At 35.9% G+C, this 19,703-nt stretch overlaps 1 protein-coding gene across 1 annotated transcript in view; it reads right to left on the bottom strand.

Moving 5' to 3' along the window:
• The window catches only part of LOC105991165 (poly(A) polymerase-like), a 39,743-nt gene that overhangs the window by 14,551 nt on the left and 5,489 nt on the right, over positions 1–19,703 (bottom strand). The window contains exons 2-3 of the mRNA XM_013023750.1: positions 6,113–6,235; positions 2,574–2,648 (exon numbers count right to left, since the gene is read on the bottom strand). Coding sequence (XP_012879204.1) covers positions 2,574–2,648; positions 6,113–6,235 — 198 coding nt within the window. The remainder of the gene's footprint in view (positions 1–2,573; positions 2,649–6,112; positions 6,236–19,703) is intronic.

Raw genomic sequence — 19,703 nt, 5'->3', positions numbered from 1 at the left:
CCTCCTTGATACACATATGTAAAAGTGGAATGAAGTAACTTCAGGAGATGATGAGGTTGGGAAAGATGGAGAAGAATGATGGAAGATACCTTGAACTTATAAACTGACTTTTGATTATATGCAAGCTGTGTACAACTATATAAAGATAATTTTTAAGAACACATAATTTTTCTACTTCTAAGGGGTATCTCTCTCTCTCTCTCTCTCTCTATATATATATATATATATAGTTCTAATCTTATGCTCTATTTCATTCATTTGATACATTAGTAATTGAATTTTGTAATCTTATGCATGACTTTTGCAGCTAGGTTTCTATCTGCCAGCAGGATGAAGAACCCATTATTAAAACGGTAGTAAAACTTAAAAAAGAAGAATCAATCTGATCTTAATTAGACACTTGATGGAATATGTAGATATTGGTCCCTGTCTTCCCTAAAGTCTATTTTCGACAATATTTCTTGGAGTTGGAGTAAATGTTGTAAGATTTCTTCTATATTTTCTCAGATAGAGTGACCCTATTTACTCATGTGGTCTTACAAATCAGTGAATCAATAGTAGTAGTGTTTATGGAGGGCTTACGTCTTCTAGAACATTTGAGCTGTCCCTTTTGAACACTTCAGTACACAAACATTCTCATGAGGTCACTCCTGGGCCAGGTGGTGGCTAAGAAAGAGTGCTTTGTTGGTTGTTCTGGTTTAAAAATGTACATTAATTTCTTGTCTTACTATGAATGAGGTTAAAAAGTACTTTATTCCAGTCCTTTTAACTGTATCCATGAAGTCCTGTTTATACCAAGCTTGTCAGGAAATCCTCCAGACCTCTATTTGGTTGTAAAAGAAAAATGTGTATGTCTACCTTGCTCCTGACATGCAACGATTCTGCTGTTTAAGTCCTGTCTGGTTAAGTTATTGGCATTTGGGTCTTTTTCCTAAGATTTCTTTTAAATGTAGAATTTTTTTTTATTGAGTCAAAAGAACAGAGGAGTGGTCTAAATTGCTAGTGGGTTTTCTACCATGTTCATCTTACCAGTCCTCTCTCAGAGTAAGAAGAGCATCATTTTTCCCCCACCCCAAAATTAGTAGAGGAAGAAATATATTCCATATCAATCTAGAGGTTATTACCTAATTATTACCTACTTCTAAAACCAGACAAAAACATGACAAGGAAAGAAAGCTACAACCCTTTATCTTTTATGAATATAGACAGGAAAATAGCAAAATAAACCAAACACGTTTCCTTTAAAAATAATTATACATCATGGCTTAGTTAAATTTATTACAGGCATGGATGATTCTACATAAAAATCAGTACTATATGTCATATTAAGAAAACAAGAGGACCGGGAACCAGTGGCCCAAGCCTGTAATCCTAGTTACTCAGGAGGCTGACATCTAAGGATCACAGTTCAAAGCCAGCCTGGGCAGGAAAGTCCGTAAGACTCTTTTTTTTTAAATTTAATTTTATTTTATTTGTGAACAAACTGTACAGAGGGGTTACAATTGCATGGGCAGGATAATGCGTACATTTCTTACCAAGCATTGCAGCCTCCTCCTTTGTTTACCCTCCGTAAGACTCTTATCTCCAATTAACCACTAGAAAAAAAAACTGGAAGTGGTGTTGTGGCTCAGGCGGTAGAGTGCTTGAGCTGAAGAGCTGAGAGACAGCGCCTAAGCCCAGAGTTCAAGCCCCACCACCGACCAAAAGACCAAAAAAAAAAAAAACAAGAGAATGTCATATTATAATACTTAGTGGCAAAATATGGGCAACATTCTCTTATAATTAGGAACAATATAGATATCCCTTGTTACTATTTGTTTAACATTGTATTGGGTGGTATAGCCAAGATAATTAGGCAATAAAAATAAGTAAAAATTCAAAAGGTATGTACATTGGAAAGGAAGTTATATTTTCAGAATAAATTATAGTGAATCTAGAAAATTCTAATAAACACACATAGATACACAGAGATCAAAACTAATAAATGAATTCAACAAAGTATCAGGATATAATAATATATGAAAGTAAATTGTATTTCTATACAGTAGAATCTGAACAATGCAACATTGATAGAAAAACAAGTTACAAAAGCAAAAACTTGGATACCATAAGTAATAAATTGAACAAAAAGTACAATCTTTCCACACTGAAAGTTCTGAATATCAGTGAAATTAAGGAATATCATGGTCAGAGATGGGAAGATAGCACACCTATGAATGTACTAAAAGTCACTGATGTACATTTTATAAGGGTAACAATTACAGGGTTTTTTGTTTGTTTGTTTGTTTGCTTTTGTTTTTTAGTGCTGTTTTTGAGGCTTGAACTCAAGACTGTCCCTGAGCTTTTTTGCTCAAGGTTAGTATACCACCACTTGAGCTACACCTCCACTTCTTGACTTTTGCTGATTAATTATAGATAAGAGTTTCACAGACTTTCCTGCTCAGGTTGGCTTCAAAACTGTGATCCTCAAATCTCAGCCTCCTGAGTAGGAAGAATTATGTGTGTGTGTGTGTGTGTGTGTGTGTGTGTGTGTGTGTGTGTATTTAAAGCAGGCAAAATAAATTAATACTTACCTGTAGTTTTAGCAGTTGTTAGTGAAGTAATTTCTGGCGTAAGTGATGTTTTTGATGAGTCTTTGCTGGTTGTTCCTAGTTTGATAAGACAGATGACATTATTATTCATAATCTTATCCCAACAGAATAAATAAAAGCTGAATTTGGAAGTGAAATGGAAGCCCTTTGAAGATGTGCTGGATAAACCTTTAATTTTTTCCTTGTAATTTTTGAATTTCCCACTAACTTTATCTTTTTCATCTCTATTTTTTCCATTTTCTAACTCCTTGGGTCCCAAGAGGAATATATAGAGGTATACATAGAGGTATACACAAAAACACATGTGTTTTTATATGAAGATCCAAGTAGCAAATTTCTCCTGCAGATTGTTAGGTGAATATCATTAAGTATGCAAAAAGTATTGCAAAACATCTAAATTGTAGAAATCTAAAATGATTTTATTTTCTTCCTGTCTTCCTTCTACTTCTCCAAAATCTCCTCCAAACTATGACTGGACCAGTGGGATCTAGGAATATCACAATTTATTTTTCAGAATTACATTTCACTTTGTTAACTTGGAGTGAAGAAAATTCTAAGTTAAATATAAGTCATAAAGGAGCCTGAAAACTTGAGCCATGAAATATTCTTTGAACTCTGCTTTGTTCCTCTTCCAGAGTCCTGGACTCTTAGTACCTTTTAAATCTGAGTAATGGTAAGAATAAGGAAATAATTCAAATAAATGGCCCTGAGAGAAGAGAAACAACAAAGCACAAAATTTCTCATCGTCAACAGCTCATCATCTCTTCTTTCAGTGCAATTTCTTTTAGGTGGATTTGAACTAGAAGCCTTTTATTTGCTAAGCAGGCATTTTACCACTTGAGCTAATCCCCCACCCCTTAGTTATTTTTTTGGAGTAAGAGTAATACTATTTCAGATTTATCACGAATTGATGAATAGTCGCTTCAAACACTAGTAAGCAGTTTCATATAAGTTGTAGTTCATTTCTCATATTCGGCATTTATGCTGCAATTCTGGAACATATTTGTGTATCACCATCATGAGTATCTCAGTAACCAATAACTGTGATATCTGTTCATTTTCAGTGTATGAGTAATAATGAAGAACTTTTAAGAAGTTGATCAGACAAATGGACTGAAGTCAGCACAAAAAGGGAAAACTATAGCTATGCACTGTAAAGGCTAGTATTTAATTTTAAGTCAACAAAGGCTAAGCTTAAGTCATTAGACTATCATAATTCTGTTCTATGAAATTGCTTTGTCAACTTTACAGGCTGTGTTAAATCCCATTTAGGTCATAAAGTTTTCAAGAAAATAATTGGTAAACATATTTTATAAGGATTAAACTTAAAAATGTCAATTTCACTGGATCAAAATTCTGTGCAAAGGACAAATGAAAGAATCATCTACAAGAGATATTTCCAGTTGTTCATTTTCCCATTCAGGCTTCCTGATGGAAAGGTAATGAGTAGGAGAGAAAGACAATGGAGAAAAATCCCACCTTCATGGCGACTAGTCATACAAAACATTTCCAAGCATGTTCTTCAAAAGTCTGTTCTTTAGAGGTTCATCTTTCCCTTTTTCTCCATGCAATTTAATAACTGCCAAATCTAACACTTTCTGTGAAACAGATGGCCCAAAATACCTGGCTTTTCTACTAATCTCAGCAGAAACTGGATACCTATTTAGTACCACAAAACTTAAGAACCATGCTCCGAAATTCTTATTCCTTCAGTATAATTCCACTCATTAAGCATAAGTGACTTTCCTATGGTACAGTTGAATAACAAAGCTGAAAAACAAAATTGCAAGTCAAATTTCATAATCCTAGAAGTTCATTTTAGAGTGGTAAGATGTAGTGTCTACCAAATGTTGGTTTTTTAAAATCTGTCTACTTGACCTTTCCACAAAGTTTGTCATTGCTGGATGCCCAGCTAAGAAGAGCCTAACCCCATCTCTGTAAGTGGCAAATCTCTGCTCAAGGCCAGTACTGCTTACACCCAATGTCCTTTCCCCCCATCATTCTATCACTGTGTTACTGTGAAAATTCTCATCTCTGTTGCACTTCTTTTTTTTTTTAAACTTTTCAGATGATAGAATTTCTGCCACGGGCAAGTGAAAATACATTTATGTGCTTCAGATAGACATAAGTACTATGAAACCAACTGTCTTCTGACCTTTAAACAAAGAAAATCCTATTGGGAAGCCTTGAAATGAAAATAAATAAGCTTCTCTAGGTCCTATTTTTGGAAGGAAAAACTCTTGTGTAGCTAAGAAGATGTTGGCCACAAGTAAAGGAGAAAAAAAAAAGGTTTCACTGCAAGGATACTTTTTCTATGGTTGTAGAAGTTAAAATTGGATTATTTTTTGGAAAGTGAGAGAGTGTTTATCAAATGTACTCAAATTTAAGCTCTCCACAGTCCTGAGATGAAGAAGCTAGATATTCTAGTTTACAGCCAAAAGTGTGATTCCTGAAGACAATCATCTATCATCTTCATCATAATTAATTAATTGTATTATCTTTAGGGGAAGGTAACATAGTTACCTTCATCCATTCATCTATCTATCTATCTATCTATCTATCTATCTATCTATCTATCTATCTATCTATCTATCTATCTATCTATCTATCTATCTACCTACCTATCTATCTACCTATCTATGTATCTAGATACTACTATGTATACTATACATGGTTCAACTTGGCTATGCCTTAATACACAAGGGCGTAACTAGGCAACAGAACCTCTGTCAGCTCCTTTCTGGCTTCCTTCTCCAGTGTTCTTCATCCATGTTTCTCTCCTGTCATCCAGCTGGAGAACTCTGTCAGCCTCCCCCCATCCTAGCACTTCTGTTGCTCACATTGACTTTTCAATTGATGCTCAATGGCTTTTAATATTTTTAGGGAAGATGGGGGGGTGGGTAGATCCCCTTTACTAACTGTCCCTCAAATAGTGATATAGTTGCTGCCACTGAATGCAGCAATAAAAACCAATGACACTGGTATTGAAAGTTACAATTAAATCTGTTCTCAGCATGGCCCAATCAACAAAATCAGCCTGTAATTCACATAGCTTCACCTTGGGGACTGGACTACCTAAGTGGAGAACTGGAATTCTCCAGAATTTGGGAAGATCACTTTGTGACGTAGGCAAGGTAATCGGTATTTCTCTGAAAGAAAACTTTGTGTATGTAACACTCACAATAGGATCATGATCAAACAAGACACAATGAACAGAAAAGCCAACTGAGAAGTCAGGTTTCGGTATGCAAATCAACTCTCTCTCTCACACGTGCACGCATGCACACACACACACACACACACACACACACACACACATACACACAAGGATTTCAAAATAGTGAATGAACACAGATTTTTATAATCCTTGAATGCAGGAGCCCATGTCATTTTTATGTATGTTAATGTATAGGCTTTACTAATTTTGCTCTTCAAACTATATATATATATAGTATTTTTTCTTTTACTATATATATGTATATACATAGTATTTTTTTTCTTTTACTGAGAGGTCATCGTACCTATAGATATTTCAGGTGTTGGATGGATAGATTCTGTTGTTGTCTTTGTGTCTGGTGTCAGCAAAGATTCTTTCATTGCAGAATTTGTTGGTGAGGATGAGGTTGGAGATACGTTGTCAACATCTGAAAAAAATTAAATTATGTTAACATTGTTGCCTTTACATTATTTTGCCATTAAACCGCATGTATAGCTCAGAGAGTAGAGCATGGATTTGGAGCTGACTTTCTGGTTGCAACAAACTTTCACTCACTAGTGCCATATGTGTCTCATACTGATGTGAAGTTTTAAGGATGATAGACAAGGAAAGTCTGTTCTGTTGGAACTATATAGTCTCTAAGAAAGCTTGTGATGAATAAATGTTTAAATTCAAATTTAACTCAACAGATGTATATGTGTGTTTTTGCATCCAGGTTTTGAACCCAGAGCCTTTGTTAGGCAGGGCTTTTTGTCACTGGAGCCATGACTTTAGCTTTTTTTTTTGCTTTAGTTATTTTTCAGATAGCATCTCATGGCTTTTACTGGCCCCAGACAGCAATCCTTTTAGAAGCTCAAAAATAAATTTTCAGATATTCTACTATTACAAAATCTTGAACTTTTCTTGCTTAAAAAATGAATTTAAGACAGGCACTAGTGTCTCATATCTATAATCTTAGCTACTCAGTAGGCTGCAACTGGAAATTCCCAGTTTGAAGTCATCTTGGGCAGACAAATCCTTGAGACTCAAGTCCAATAATCCAGTAAAAAAGCCAGAAGTAGAGGTGTGGCTCAAGTGGTAGAGTTCCAGCTGAAAATGTAAAAGTCAAGAGAGAGTTTGAGACCTAAGTTTCAAGCTGCAGGCCTAAGACTCAAGTCTTAGTATTCTCTCTCTCTCTCTTTCTCTCTCTCACCCCTCTCTCTCACACATAAAATGAGTTGGAGGTAATTTCAAAAGATCATAGCATCAATTTGTAGCAAAGTCTGTTTACTTTCTACTTTAGTAATCTTGATTATATGATTTAGGGGAATTTTGCCTTTGTTTCTAGCACTACTATTTGGACATATGAAATGTATTTATCCTCTGTAGTCTCTCTGAGAAAATACTTCCTTTGCTAGCTTATATAAAAACAGCATTTCAGGGGCTGGGAAGGTGGCTCAGTGGTAGAGTGCTTGCCTTGCATGCATGAGGCCCTAGGTTTGATTCCACAGCACCACATATGCAGAAAAAGTGGTGCTGTGACTCAAGTGGTAGAGTGCTAGTCTTGAGCTGAAGAGCTGAGGAACAGTGCCCAGACCCAGAGTTCAGGCCCTACAACTGACAAAAAAACAAAAACAAAAATCAGAATTTCAAAAGAGGGCTCAAACTTTGGAAGAAAGCAAAGAGTTCTTCAAAATAGTTAAAAAATTATGGAACATAGAAAATGCTAGGCACCATACAGTCTTATAAACTCTCCAATGTACCATTATTGGTAAGAACTTCATAACCTAGAGCAACTGGTCTATAGAATTGATAGTAAGACAATAATAATTCCAAATATGTTCATAGGAATTATTTTTACAAATTCATATTGTATTATGCAGTATTACCTTCTACACATTCCTGACTCCTCAGCACTTTAAATGCTCACAAATAACTTAGTCTTAAAATAAAGTAATTTCCAATCAATTCTTAATTATGGTTTTGCAGGTGCTTGTCCCTTATTGATCATGATATGCAATGTACACAGATTCAATATTCTGTGTATATGTGTATGCGTGTGTGTGTGTGTGTGTGTGTGTGTGTGTGCGTGCGTAATTAGGGTTTGAACAGCACAGACCAGACACTATCACTTGATACCCATTCCCAGCCCTAACAGCTTTATCATAGATCCAACTCCTATATTTACATGTAAATATAGGAGTAAATTATGTAAATTCCCATATAACTGATGAGACAGTTGGTCTTCATAGTAATCTGTCAGTATTTGCTACCATAATTCTTGCTGTTTAGCTGATAAATATTGTACACCTTAGTAAATTACCATCAGTGAAGAACAAGCTGAGGACTTCAACTTTCTCTGACATATAAATATTTATATAAACTATATATAAAACATATATAATGTAAAAAACTGACATTAATATGCAAATATATTAAATACATGCAAATGAAATAAGATATAATTTTCTGTATTCCCATCAAACAGAACCTTCATGAAAGACATGTCACTTGAGTCTCCTGATCATTAGTTTCATATGCACACATTTTTACTCTAGTGGTGATGTTTCTTTCTGATAAAAGTTCAGTCACTTTGGTTCACTGCCAACTAAATTCTATGCTGCTGATTTTCTGATCAAAAGAAAACAATTATCATGAGATGACACAGCCAAAAGTTTTTTTCATTTTGCATTGACCCCAACATCTAATGATGTCTTGTTACAACTTTATAAATTATTTACCTGATCAACATTTATTAAGCATTATTCAAGCAGATGCTAAACCAAGAAAAAATATATGGGTTATTTTAAAAGAAACTTAGAGTTTATGTTGATACAATTAGACCTATCAGAAGCAGCCGTAATCCTAGGCTTATAATTGCACCACTGTAATCCCAGCTATTTAGGGGCCTGAGATCTGAGGATCATGGTTCAAAGCCAGCCTGGGCAGGAAAATCCATGAGACTCATTTATCTCCAATTAACCACCAGAAACCAGAAGTGAAGCTGAGGCTCAAGTGGTAGAGTGCCATCCTTAAGTAAAAACACTAAGGGACAGTGCCCAGGCCTTAATTTCAAGCTTCAGTATTGACATACACAGGTACAAAAGTAATTATTACTATGCACAATTGACTCTACCTAATGCTAAAAAAAAAAACAAAGCAGGGTCATATCATCAGAATAATTTTCTTGGAGGGAGAGACTTGAAGAGCAATCATATATGGAAACATCATAAGGAAAATGCATTTCATATTCATACTGAAGGAGAGATTTCTTAGTTCCAAATCAAACAAAAGTAATACAATCTGTAGCCTAAATAGGGTCCAGATAATAGGAGGCCTGAAGGTCTTAAGCCACACATATAGCCTTTTAGGGGAAGGAGACAGGGAAAAAAAATCCCATTTTAAATAAAATAGCCAAGTGAGTGTAATTCTTACAAAGGAGGAATTTAAAAGTGCATTTCCAATCATATATAAAATACTACAGAAAAGACAAAAGTTGGGAGAAAGCTTTCATTTCTCATGTGGACTGATTTCGGTGGATTAAGTAACAAGAAAATCTTGACTCAGATAAATGGAAAGAGGAATCTCTTCAAGTTTCCGGCCATCTGTGAGGTGGGTGGGGGTGCCAAGCCTGGCAGGCTCCGAGCGTGGACAGGTGTCTCAGCCACCTGGCCCACCAGGGAGTAGGGGAGGGAGGACAGGAAGGCAGCATTACCTTGCTGAGTTTGTTAAACAGAACACAGCAGTATCTGCAAAAGGACCTGCGGTCTTGGAAGGTGTTTGGGTTGGGAAGATGGAGAGTTGGCTCTGATTTCACTATCTCTATCACAGGCCTTGCGCCCTTCCCTCTAAGAAATAGCGTCCCTTAACAGGCTTCCTTGTTCCATTTTCTAGTTGTAAGCAATTGATTTCAACACTCTTCAGTCTTCTTTATCCTGCCCCCAGACACAGCCCCCTTTTCCTAGTCCCCACCCACCTACCCAGGAGTCTCTCTTCTCTAGCACTCTGTTATTGGTCATCCTCTTTTGTTGAGTTTCTCTATGCTGCTCTCATAGACTTGAGATGTGTCAATTTTTCATCTTCTTTATTTTTCCATTCTTCCCTCTCTTTCTCCTGTGTAATCTCTTAGCTTGATTCATGTTCTATGTTTAACCATCCAACATTGTATATGTGTAAACACTACACATACACTCTATATCCTGCTCTATCCATTGCTAAGTCTATTTTTATGATATTATCATGCTATTTTAATGGCCATTGCTTTTTTACATGGATATAGGAGTTAATCACTGCCCATGCAATCTCAAGGCTCACCCAAGGAGAGAAACGACCACTACAAACAAATCCTTCGATCCTAGAAATACGTTTTATTATGACTTGAAATCTATTCCCTTTAATTTCTCATTACTTTCCCACAGAAAGGCTTTCTTTCTTTCTTTTTTTCTTAATATGTTTCTTATTGTGAAAATACTGTGCAGAGGGGTTACAGTTACATGAGCAAGGTAATGAGTACATGTCTTATCAAGCATTGTTGCCTCTTCCTTTGTTTTTCCCCTACCAACCCTTCCCTCCCACTTCCATAACTACACTCCCCCCAACACCTAAATTATAAAGTTCATTTTTCAACATAGTGTGCATCTCATTGTTACAATGGATCCACCTGTATCCCTACTTACACACTTTGTTTTTTCCCTTCCCCTCCCCAAATTATACCGACATCAAATACAGTGAAAACAGGCATTATACCATGGAGAGGAACATACAAAGCAACAACAACAAAAAAAAATCACATGGTTCCTTATAAATACGTTAGAAAGATAGGGACATAAGTGGTTTTTTTTCTTCATTGTTCTTTCTTGACTGTGGCATTTTTATTTCTGTTGCTCCTCTAGTGTTGTTCCTCTTCTTATGCAAGAAAAATGTAAGAGAATAGGAAGAATAATTTCTTTCCTTAAAACTCAAATTTTGCAGCCTGTAGGAGGCGTCCCTTACAAGTTCCATCCTGAACCTCTTCTGGCTCAATCTGTGTAGTTCCCACCTTGTACAATTGCATGCTGGGTAGTTGTTTTCCTGAATTCAGTATTGAAGTCCTACTGCATTTGGTACTGGACAGAAGCATCCACTACTCATTTCTCCTGTGAATATATTTTGACTAGATATCTTACAATTGTGCTCATAGTATCTACTACATTTTTTACTGCTAGTTAAAATAATGTAAATGGATGCATTATTTATTGCTAATTTATGACTACATTTTGTAAGTGTATTCTCTAGGAGTTTCCTGATGTCTTTCAGAGTACATTTTGGTGAAGAGTATTTTTTTCCAACTGTTAATTAGATTTTGGAAATCAATATTCAATTTTTAAGTGACAAAATAAAAGAATTATTTCTCTAACCCTACAAGTTCAATTTTCAAGTCTGTTTATTTTCATTTTTATTAACATATATTAGTTATATGGGGGGATTATTCCAATAAACCTAACTTATCACTCTCCCTTCCTTCTTTCTCTCTCCTTTCTAAAAACTTTCAACAAGTTTCATTGTTTTCATATATTCAAGAATATTCATTCTCATTTACCTTCCTTGCTAGTCCAACCTCCTATATAGATGCGATGTAGAGTTTAATTTGTTAATAAAAACTAACAGTCACTTTCAGCACCCTTTAACATTTAGTCTCATTTATATATTTACTGAATTTTTAAATATTTAAATTTTTATTATACATTGAAAACAGTTAACACATAACACATTGGCCTTTGAGAGGTTGTAGAGATAAAGAAGAAAAGATGATAAATTCTCAAACTGATGAACAACTATAGAAGTGCTGTTATTAATTACAAATTAATATATGTCTACATTTATACATTATGCTTCTATATTGAATGTAGAATACTTCCATATTGAATACTTATATACGATGCTTCTATATTGAAATGATTCACTAGAAAATAAAACATATGGCTTTGCCTAGAAGTGCTTTAAATAACTGCTTTATGAGTTCTTAGGAAAGGGTCGGGGAAACTTAAATCGAATTAAATAGTTCTCTGAAGGATTTAAACATTGTTCCAGCTAATAATATTCTGCCTTCAGCACCAGAAAGCATCAGTAGAAAGTTTGAATTTGCACTTCATCAACATCTCCTAGGCGTCCCTGGGGAGTAGGGATCTGACGGGCACAAATCAGAATCAGCCTTCAGTCTAGGGAGAAACTAGACATACTAGCTGCTCTCTGACTCATTAAAGACAGCAAATGACTCTGCTAGAACGGGAGGCAGTGACACCTTATAGAAAGCCATCCACTAAAGGGCAGCAAACCTGAGCAGAGGTAAGGCTTACGTGGAAGGTTTCTGACCCTCAATGAGTAACATTTAACAAGAATAACAGAATGAGATTGAAAGAAAATCAATAGTGGCTGATTGAAAGTTTAAGAGTATACAGTGTCTATTCTGTATGCTTTGGGGTTTCATTCTCGATGTGGGGAAATACAAAAGCCACAGATAATGTAGGAGTGAGGATAATAGTGTTTTATTTGTCTCAAATTGTTCTATGTTTTACTATTCTAAAAATTTCTTTATATGTATTTGTATTTTTATTCTTGTGCAAAAGTGAAATCTCAATGTCTACCAGCTTTGTTTTGATTTGGTTGTTTTAATTTTTTACTTTCAAGCACTGCTAGTAGAAATACGACATTTTTTATTCCACACATTGGGTTTTCTAATCAATGAACATAGAATTAAAAAAAATTTGGATAGATGTTGCTTAATAAAGTTATATGATTCTTCTCATAGGAACTATGCATATCTTTTACTAGAATTATTTATGATTACCTGACTGTTGGTTTTGTTTAAATGTTACTCAATTTTCTTTTTGCTATCTGTTGCATCTGTAAAATAAAGTTGGTTTTGTATGATTTTTTTAAATATCTAGAATCCTGGATGGACTTTTTAAGTCTCATAATTTGTCGGCAACATCTTACATATTTTCTACTTATATGATCCTATCATATCATCTACAAATAATACCAGTTGTATTTTTTCCCTTTACAGTTCTTGTAGTACATTTTTTCTTCTTTTAGCACTAGTTAAGATATTTAGTACAATGGTTTATGAAGGTAACAATTGGGGCAAGACTGTGTTGTTTCCGGTCTCAAGGGAACACATTTCCCCATTGCTCATAGTGATTGCTGTAAGGTTTGGCAGCTACTGGAATTGACTGGGGGAAAAATTCCTTTCACTCTTGATTTCCTTCATGCTCCTTTCCACAATAAAAATGTTGACTTATCTAAAGAAGTCATTGTTTTCTGTATCCATTAAAATGATTACAGATGAAACTGACATCTTTACAAGGTGTATATTTGTAGAGATCAAGTGAGAGGGTCGGATCAGGTAGGGCATGGTGCATTGTGTGTTTGTAAGAGAGAGGCCATTCTCCCATTTAAAGATGATTGCATCACTCAGACACTCAGGCCCTTCCCTCCCTCCCTCTCTCCCTTCCTTCCTTCCTTCCTTCCTTCCTTCCTTCCTTCCTTCCTTTCTCTCTTCCTTCCTTCCTTCCTCTCTTTCTTCCTCCCTTCCTTTTCCTCTCTCTTTCTTTCTTTCTTCTTGCTTGCTTGCTTTGTGGCTAATGTTGTTTGATGGATTTTAAAACAAAAATTCTTCTATAGTTATAATACTGTGTGACCAAAGAACACACATCTGGCAGTTACACATACAGGTGGCTAGATTTTGTATTCTAGAAGTGAGAATATCAAGCTCTATCTCTATCTTATCCCTATTTATGAAGTAATGGAAGAGTAATGAGCCAGCTGACAAACTTCAATGTTCAATTTTCAAATACTGGAAGTTTTTATGCACATCCAACAATAATTTCAGGTTCTCAATTTCTTTTGGGGCCTACAAGGTATTAATGCTAGTCATCAAATCCCTTACATCTTCTCAAACTCTTCTAACTTCTAATTATTCCTTGAGAATAAGACGTTTTTCTACATGGGTTAGCTCACATATGCTGACCCCACCTGAAGCTTTGAAAGGAATATTATAGGTATTTTCTTAATCCAATTGTTATTAAATGTGGTTAATTTTCTCAAGGCCCAGGGTCTGTCAGTGTAAATGGAAGCAAGAGAGAGAATAATGGTAGAAATAAAAGCCATCAACAAGCTTTTATAATTAAAAGGGGGTAGAGGAGCTGCCAAACAAAACTGGAATGTAAACTTTGGCCTAGGGAGATTTCAGTAGTCCAAATAATATTTGTCTTGGCCAAATCTAGTTTCCTACTATCTTCAACTAGTACAAGCAAAAATAATTGAGATTACATTGAATTCCTGTCAAAAATTTCCCTGAACGAAGGAGACTAATCATTTCCTTGGAAAGCAAACACCTCTGCTTATCTCATCTTGTGAGAACGGGCAAGGATGGAGTGGATGCAGAGAAGGACTGGAAAGAGCTGTAATGGTGAGAAACAATCCCACGGTCAATATAAGGGAGGCCAGAGACCAGTGCACAGGATCTTTTCAAGCCATCAGAGCAATGAGAGGATCTTCCCATCTCTCCTTCCCAGGCCTCTCTGACAAGCTCCTTCTGTCAGTCTTGTCACTTTTGTAACCTCATGTGTCCTCTGGGGATTTGTTTTGAATAATTAAAAAAAATTCTGCCTGTGTGTCTCTCTCTGTTTCTCTCTCTTACCTAACTCCTTTCCTCCTTTCTCTCTAAGTCTTTTATTTATTTTTTTGGTAGCCCCCATCCTATATATCTCTCCAAATTGCGTCCATATAGTATCATCAGAGAAAATGGAAGAAAGACTGTTCGCATACACTGGGACAATTGTGTCTGATGGATGAGAATTGGCCTTTGGCTGATAATATTTGGCTCCAGAATGAGGATAATAACTTAGGCAAAATAACTCAGGGCAAAATGTATACAAACAGTTTGGTATACTAAGAACATAAAGTTGTTAGTCTGGAAGAAACCTTGGTATAATCAAACCATACTTGCTTTACAGATGTGGAAGATAAAATCTGGAGAGAATAAGAACTCTGTTATATCAGTCACGCAGCAAAGTTGTGGCCTCTGGTAATGAGAATTAAGAGCTCCTGGCATGCATACACGTTCACATATGCAGACACACATGTACAAACACACAGACACACACACAGACACACACATACACACACACACTGTATGGTGCTGGCTCTGATATAAGCCAGGGCCTAGTGATAAAAAGTTTAAGGATATTATTATATCACCAAATACATAATTTTTAAAGCTAAAGTTCCTGTTTAACGCAATATTCAAATAAATAGTGTATTGTTGCAAAGTACAAACTTGTTACTTTTATATCAGTAGAATAAATAATATTTTTTTCTTTTTTGCTGGTCAATGAATATTGTAAAACATGAGAACAACTGTAGTATCTGATACTGTTGTTTTCATACAGGACTAAATATAATGTAGCAATACAGCTTAGCGTTAGAGGTGCAAATTGTAAAATATGTGTGTATTTCCCATTGAATTAAAAAATTTACATTCTGTTCTAGTGAAGTTGGGACTAATTGTGTCAAAATGGTTTGGAATGAACTGGTAAATGATTACAGGAAAAAGAACTAGAAGATGACAACTTTTTCTTCTAGTGACAGTGACTCAACACTTGCATTTAGATAACCAAGGTATTATGGTGTAATTGGGACAAACATTATAATCCAGAGGTAGGTCTTCCTACTATTTATACAAAACAAGATGGCAAGTCATTTTCATAGAGCAAGTCAAATAAGCTCAACCAATGAGCATGTATTCCTAAGTGACTCTCACAGCCTCCCCGCAACCTAGGCTAAGAATGAAAATAAACATTGCCCTCATAGCCAGAAATACCTTAGGTATTTTTCAACTCTAGTGACATTTGAAGAAATACAGTTTTACACATTAATACAAAGATTAATGACTAAACCTCTGTCGTGTGCCCATTCTCCATGTTTTTTCTTCTCCTTGGAAAAGATCATTTGGGTTTGGTTCTTGCTCCCTGGCTACTTATACAAAGCCGGATGGCAACTTTGTTTGGCAAATGGATGTCAGTATGGTCACTTTGGCTTCATTTTGTTTACTTATACAATTTAAGAACCTTAATTGATTCAAAACTTGGACCACATATACGAAGTTGTCAGAAAAATGATAGGGGAAGGAGAATATAAGAAGAATAAAAAGCTCATTGATTTATACTTAGTATTCTGTTCGCAATAGTATTATCTCAATAGTGCCATTGCTATTCATAAACATTGAAATCTGTTAATTCTGTGCTTTATGGTGAGTCTCATCTTTAAAACTAGGTTTGTAGAGAGACTCTCCCAATGGAGAGTTCTTGTGGTAGGCCAGGGGTGACACTGGTAGCTTTGAGATGATGAATGGCAGGAGGTGCCTTGTCTAAGAGCATTGTATCTGTGACCTTACACTTGGCCAACACCCTCAAATGGCAACTTCACAGTCCGTACCACAAAAAGGGATTTCTTTTTCTCTACAGTTAAAAATGAATTCAGTATGTGATCAAATGTTTTTCTGTGCTTTGTGTGGGTGTATATGTGCATGTGTGTGTTTAAGTAACTCAAGCATTATTTCAACACATGGCCATTTAGATGTGAAAGGGCTAGGAAAAATATGGAAAGGGATTGTGACTAAAAAAGAGGCAGTGTAAATAAAGATACCCAGAGGTCAAGCTTTCCCAGGAGAATGCTTATGCCTTTCCTTTAATCAGTTGATTCTGAGATGTAAGGATTCATTAATACAACAATGATTAATGTTTTAAAAGGAATTTATGACTTAAAAGGCGTTTTAAGAATGATCTTCTCATGTACTCATTATCTTGCCCATGTAATTGTAACCCCTCTGTACAGAATTTTCACAATAAAAAATAAATAAAAATTTTAAAAAATAATGATTTTCTCTTTGTTGTGCAGAACCTATGTTATGTCAACACATTCCTTCTCACTTTTAGATCCAGAAAATGAAGCAAAAGAGGATTGACATAAAATAAGTTAAATATAAACTTAGTTTTCACATCAAGATTATATTTTCTTACATTAATATCTCCCACCTCTCAGATTAAACAATGCTCAATATTTTGTGAGAGGAAACAGTATTTGAGGATATTGACTATTTCAGACTAAAAAACTACAGTTCTCATCAAACAGTAACACTATTTTGCTCAATAATTTGAATACTTAAGTCACAGGGTACTTTATATGACTTGCAAATCTGTAAGCCATTCTAGCCAGCCCATTCATTTGCATCTATCAGATTATACCTGCATATATTGTGATTAAATATATTCTTGGAAAACATCTTTCTAGGATCCTATATTAATTCTCTTGTGAACATTTTGCATGTGCATATATTTTAGCCTGTGAAAATTAACATTATTCTTACTTAAATATTTGCTGATTCTAATTGAAATTGACTTGGAATTTATTTAAGGATGGAATATAATAAATGATCCGACTCTGACTTTCAAAATTCAGCAAGATGTGTGTTTGCCGCATGCCTACTCTGTTCTAGGTGTTTTATGCATATTACCTAGTGCAATTATTCAAATATCTGTGAGGACTATGCATACCCACAGCTTATAACAGTGAAAGTTAAGTAACTTTCTCAAGTTCACACATCTGGTAAGTGCCAAAGCTGGAATTTGAGCCCAGACAGTGAGACTCTAGGATATTGTAAATGTGACACTGATTAGTGCAGTAATGAGTATTTCTTTTTAGTTTCTTTCCAAATTGGGCAACTGGTAGGTCTCTAACCCTCTGTGTGTGTGTGTGTGTGTGTGTGTGTGTGTGTTGGTACTTGGGCATGAACTCAGAACCTTGTACTCTTACTTAGCTTTTTCACTTAAAGCTGATACTCTACAACAAGACAACAACTCTACTTCAGGCTTCTTGCTAGTTAATTGGAGATAAGAATCACAGGGTTTCTTCTGCCCCAGCTGAACCACAATGCTTATAGATCAGCCAACAGAGTGGCTAGGATTGCATGCATGAAGCACCAGCTTACCTAATTCTTTTTAACAAAAGAGCTGAACATAACCAGCCACAGGAAGGTTTTTTGTTGTTGTTGCTGTTTGCTTGTTTTTGTTTTGCAAATGAAGGCATCTTTGTTTTTAATTTGTTATAATTTACTGTTATTAGAGGTGATGTATAGAGGGATTACAATTACATGAGTCAGGTAATTAGTACATTTCCTTTCATACAATGTTTTGTGTTCCCTCACTCTGGGAAAGGTTTGAAGAGCATCAATCACCCTTGCTTTTGGTTGTAAGCCATACAATCCTAGTATAGCTTAACTTTGTACTGTTCCTAAGCCTCATTTATTATCTTTTCTTTTCTTTTCCTTTTCTTTGATTTTCTTTCCTTTTTGTCAGTCATGGGACTTGAACTCAGAACTTGGACCCTTGTCCTGAGCTCAAGGATAGCACTCTACCACTTTGAGCCACAGCTTCACTACTGGTTTTTGAGTGGTAAATTGGAGATAAGAGTCTCACAGGGACTTTTCCACCCAGACTGGCTTCAAACTAAGATCCACAGATCTCAGCCTCCTTAGTAGGTATGATTATAGGCGTGAGCCATCAGCGCCCAGCTAAGCCTCCATTTCTTAAACAGGATGAATCTAGATGGACGTGAAATGTGGTGAGGAAAGCAGTGCATGCACAGTGCCTGGCATAGTTGGGAGATGTTTGCAGATGGCATCATATATCTTCAGGTTAACTTGGTCCACATCCAATTGTGATCACCATTCTCCAGTCTTTGCTATAATTAATTCAGGTTTCAGCCAGAATGACTGATGAAACAGATTGAAAACCCTTTCTAATTTCAGTAAAAAGCAACCACATTGGCCTTTTCTTGACTACTAACCTCACAGTATAATTCATTACCGAGACTCTGCAAACTGAAGAATGATTGCATTAGAACTGGTCCCACTGAGAATATTGCTTAGCTTCTTTAACCAAAGATTGATTAACACATTTTAGTTGGTTTAAGTAAAGAGGAAGAATGCTAGCACCTATTAATTAAACATGTCAGAGAAATTGGAATCTATATCTGGGTGTACACTCTCATCCAAACTCAAAGATTTCTATCTAGAAAAATAAATCCCAGAGTTCCTCAGAAAGCAAAGCATGAGTGAAGGATGGATGCATTCACAGTTTAGCTTATGAAAGGATGTGATACCAGGGAAAGGAGGCAGAGTGGGTCAGAGAGGACAGCATTTATTCATCTCCCACCTTGGTCAAGAGCTATCCTAGGAACGCTAACATTCCTTGAGCTTCTAGCTCAAGGATCTAACAGTGCCAGGTGGGACTGGGGAACATATGTTGGTATCAGAATAGCACTAACAAGATAGCAGAATCTATGCATTGAAGTGAAGGCAGGTGCTGGCTGGTACACCTGTGCATAGAGAGTTGTCACAGCAATGGCTGGAATATCCATGACCAGAAAAGATGTAGGCAAAGACACAGCAGGTGTCTGTGACACCATATGGTAACTGCTTCTATTTAGAGAACAGTTAGGAATAACTCTACTGATAGATCATTCTTCAAGACATGAAACCTCTATTCAAGTTTAGCAAAACACTTTTCATCTGGTTGCCCAACACTTAGGAGTCCTATAGATGTAACTTTGTTGATGTAACTGATTTTACAAATACCTCTCTCCTGAGAGAACTTGTAACCCTCAACAGGCTTTCTTAGTCTTAAACCAAGAGTTACTATAATGACCCAGGGGATTCAGATGCATGGAAGTAGACAGCACAGGAATGGAATATCTTTTATGGTAAATTTCTCTTTGGAAATTCAATGTTAAGAAATGTGCATACAGGTGGACCCATTGCAACAATGAGATGTACAAGACGTTATGTCGAAAAACGAACTTTACAACTTTGGCGGGGG

Source organism: Dipodomys ordii, unplaced genomic scaffold (genome assembly GCF_000151885.1).
Source record: "Dipodomys ordii isolate 6190 unplaced genomic scaffold, Dord_2.0 Scaffold70, whole genome shotgun sequence".
Classification (NCBI taxonomy): Eukaryota; Metazoa; Chordata; class Mammalia; order Rodentia; family Heteromyidae; genus Dipodomys; species Dipodomys ordii.
The sequence above is the reverse complement of the archived record's forward strand: the minus strand, read 5'-3'. Positions and strand labels throughout refer to the sequence as shown.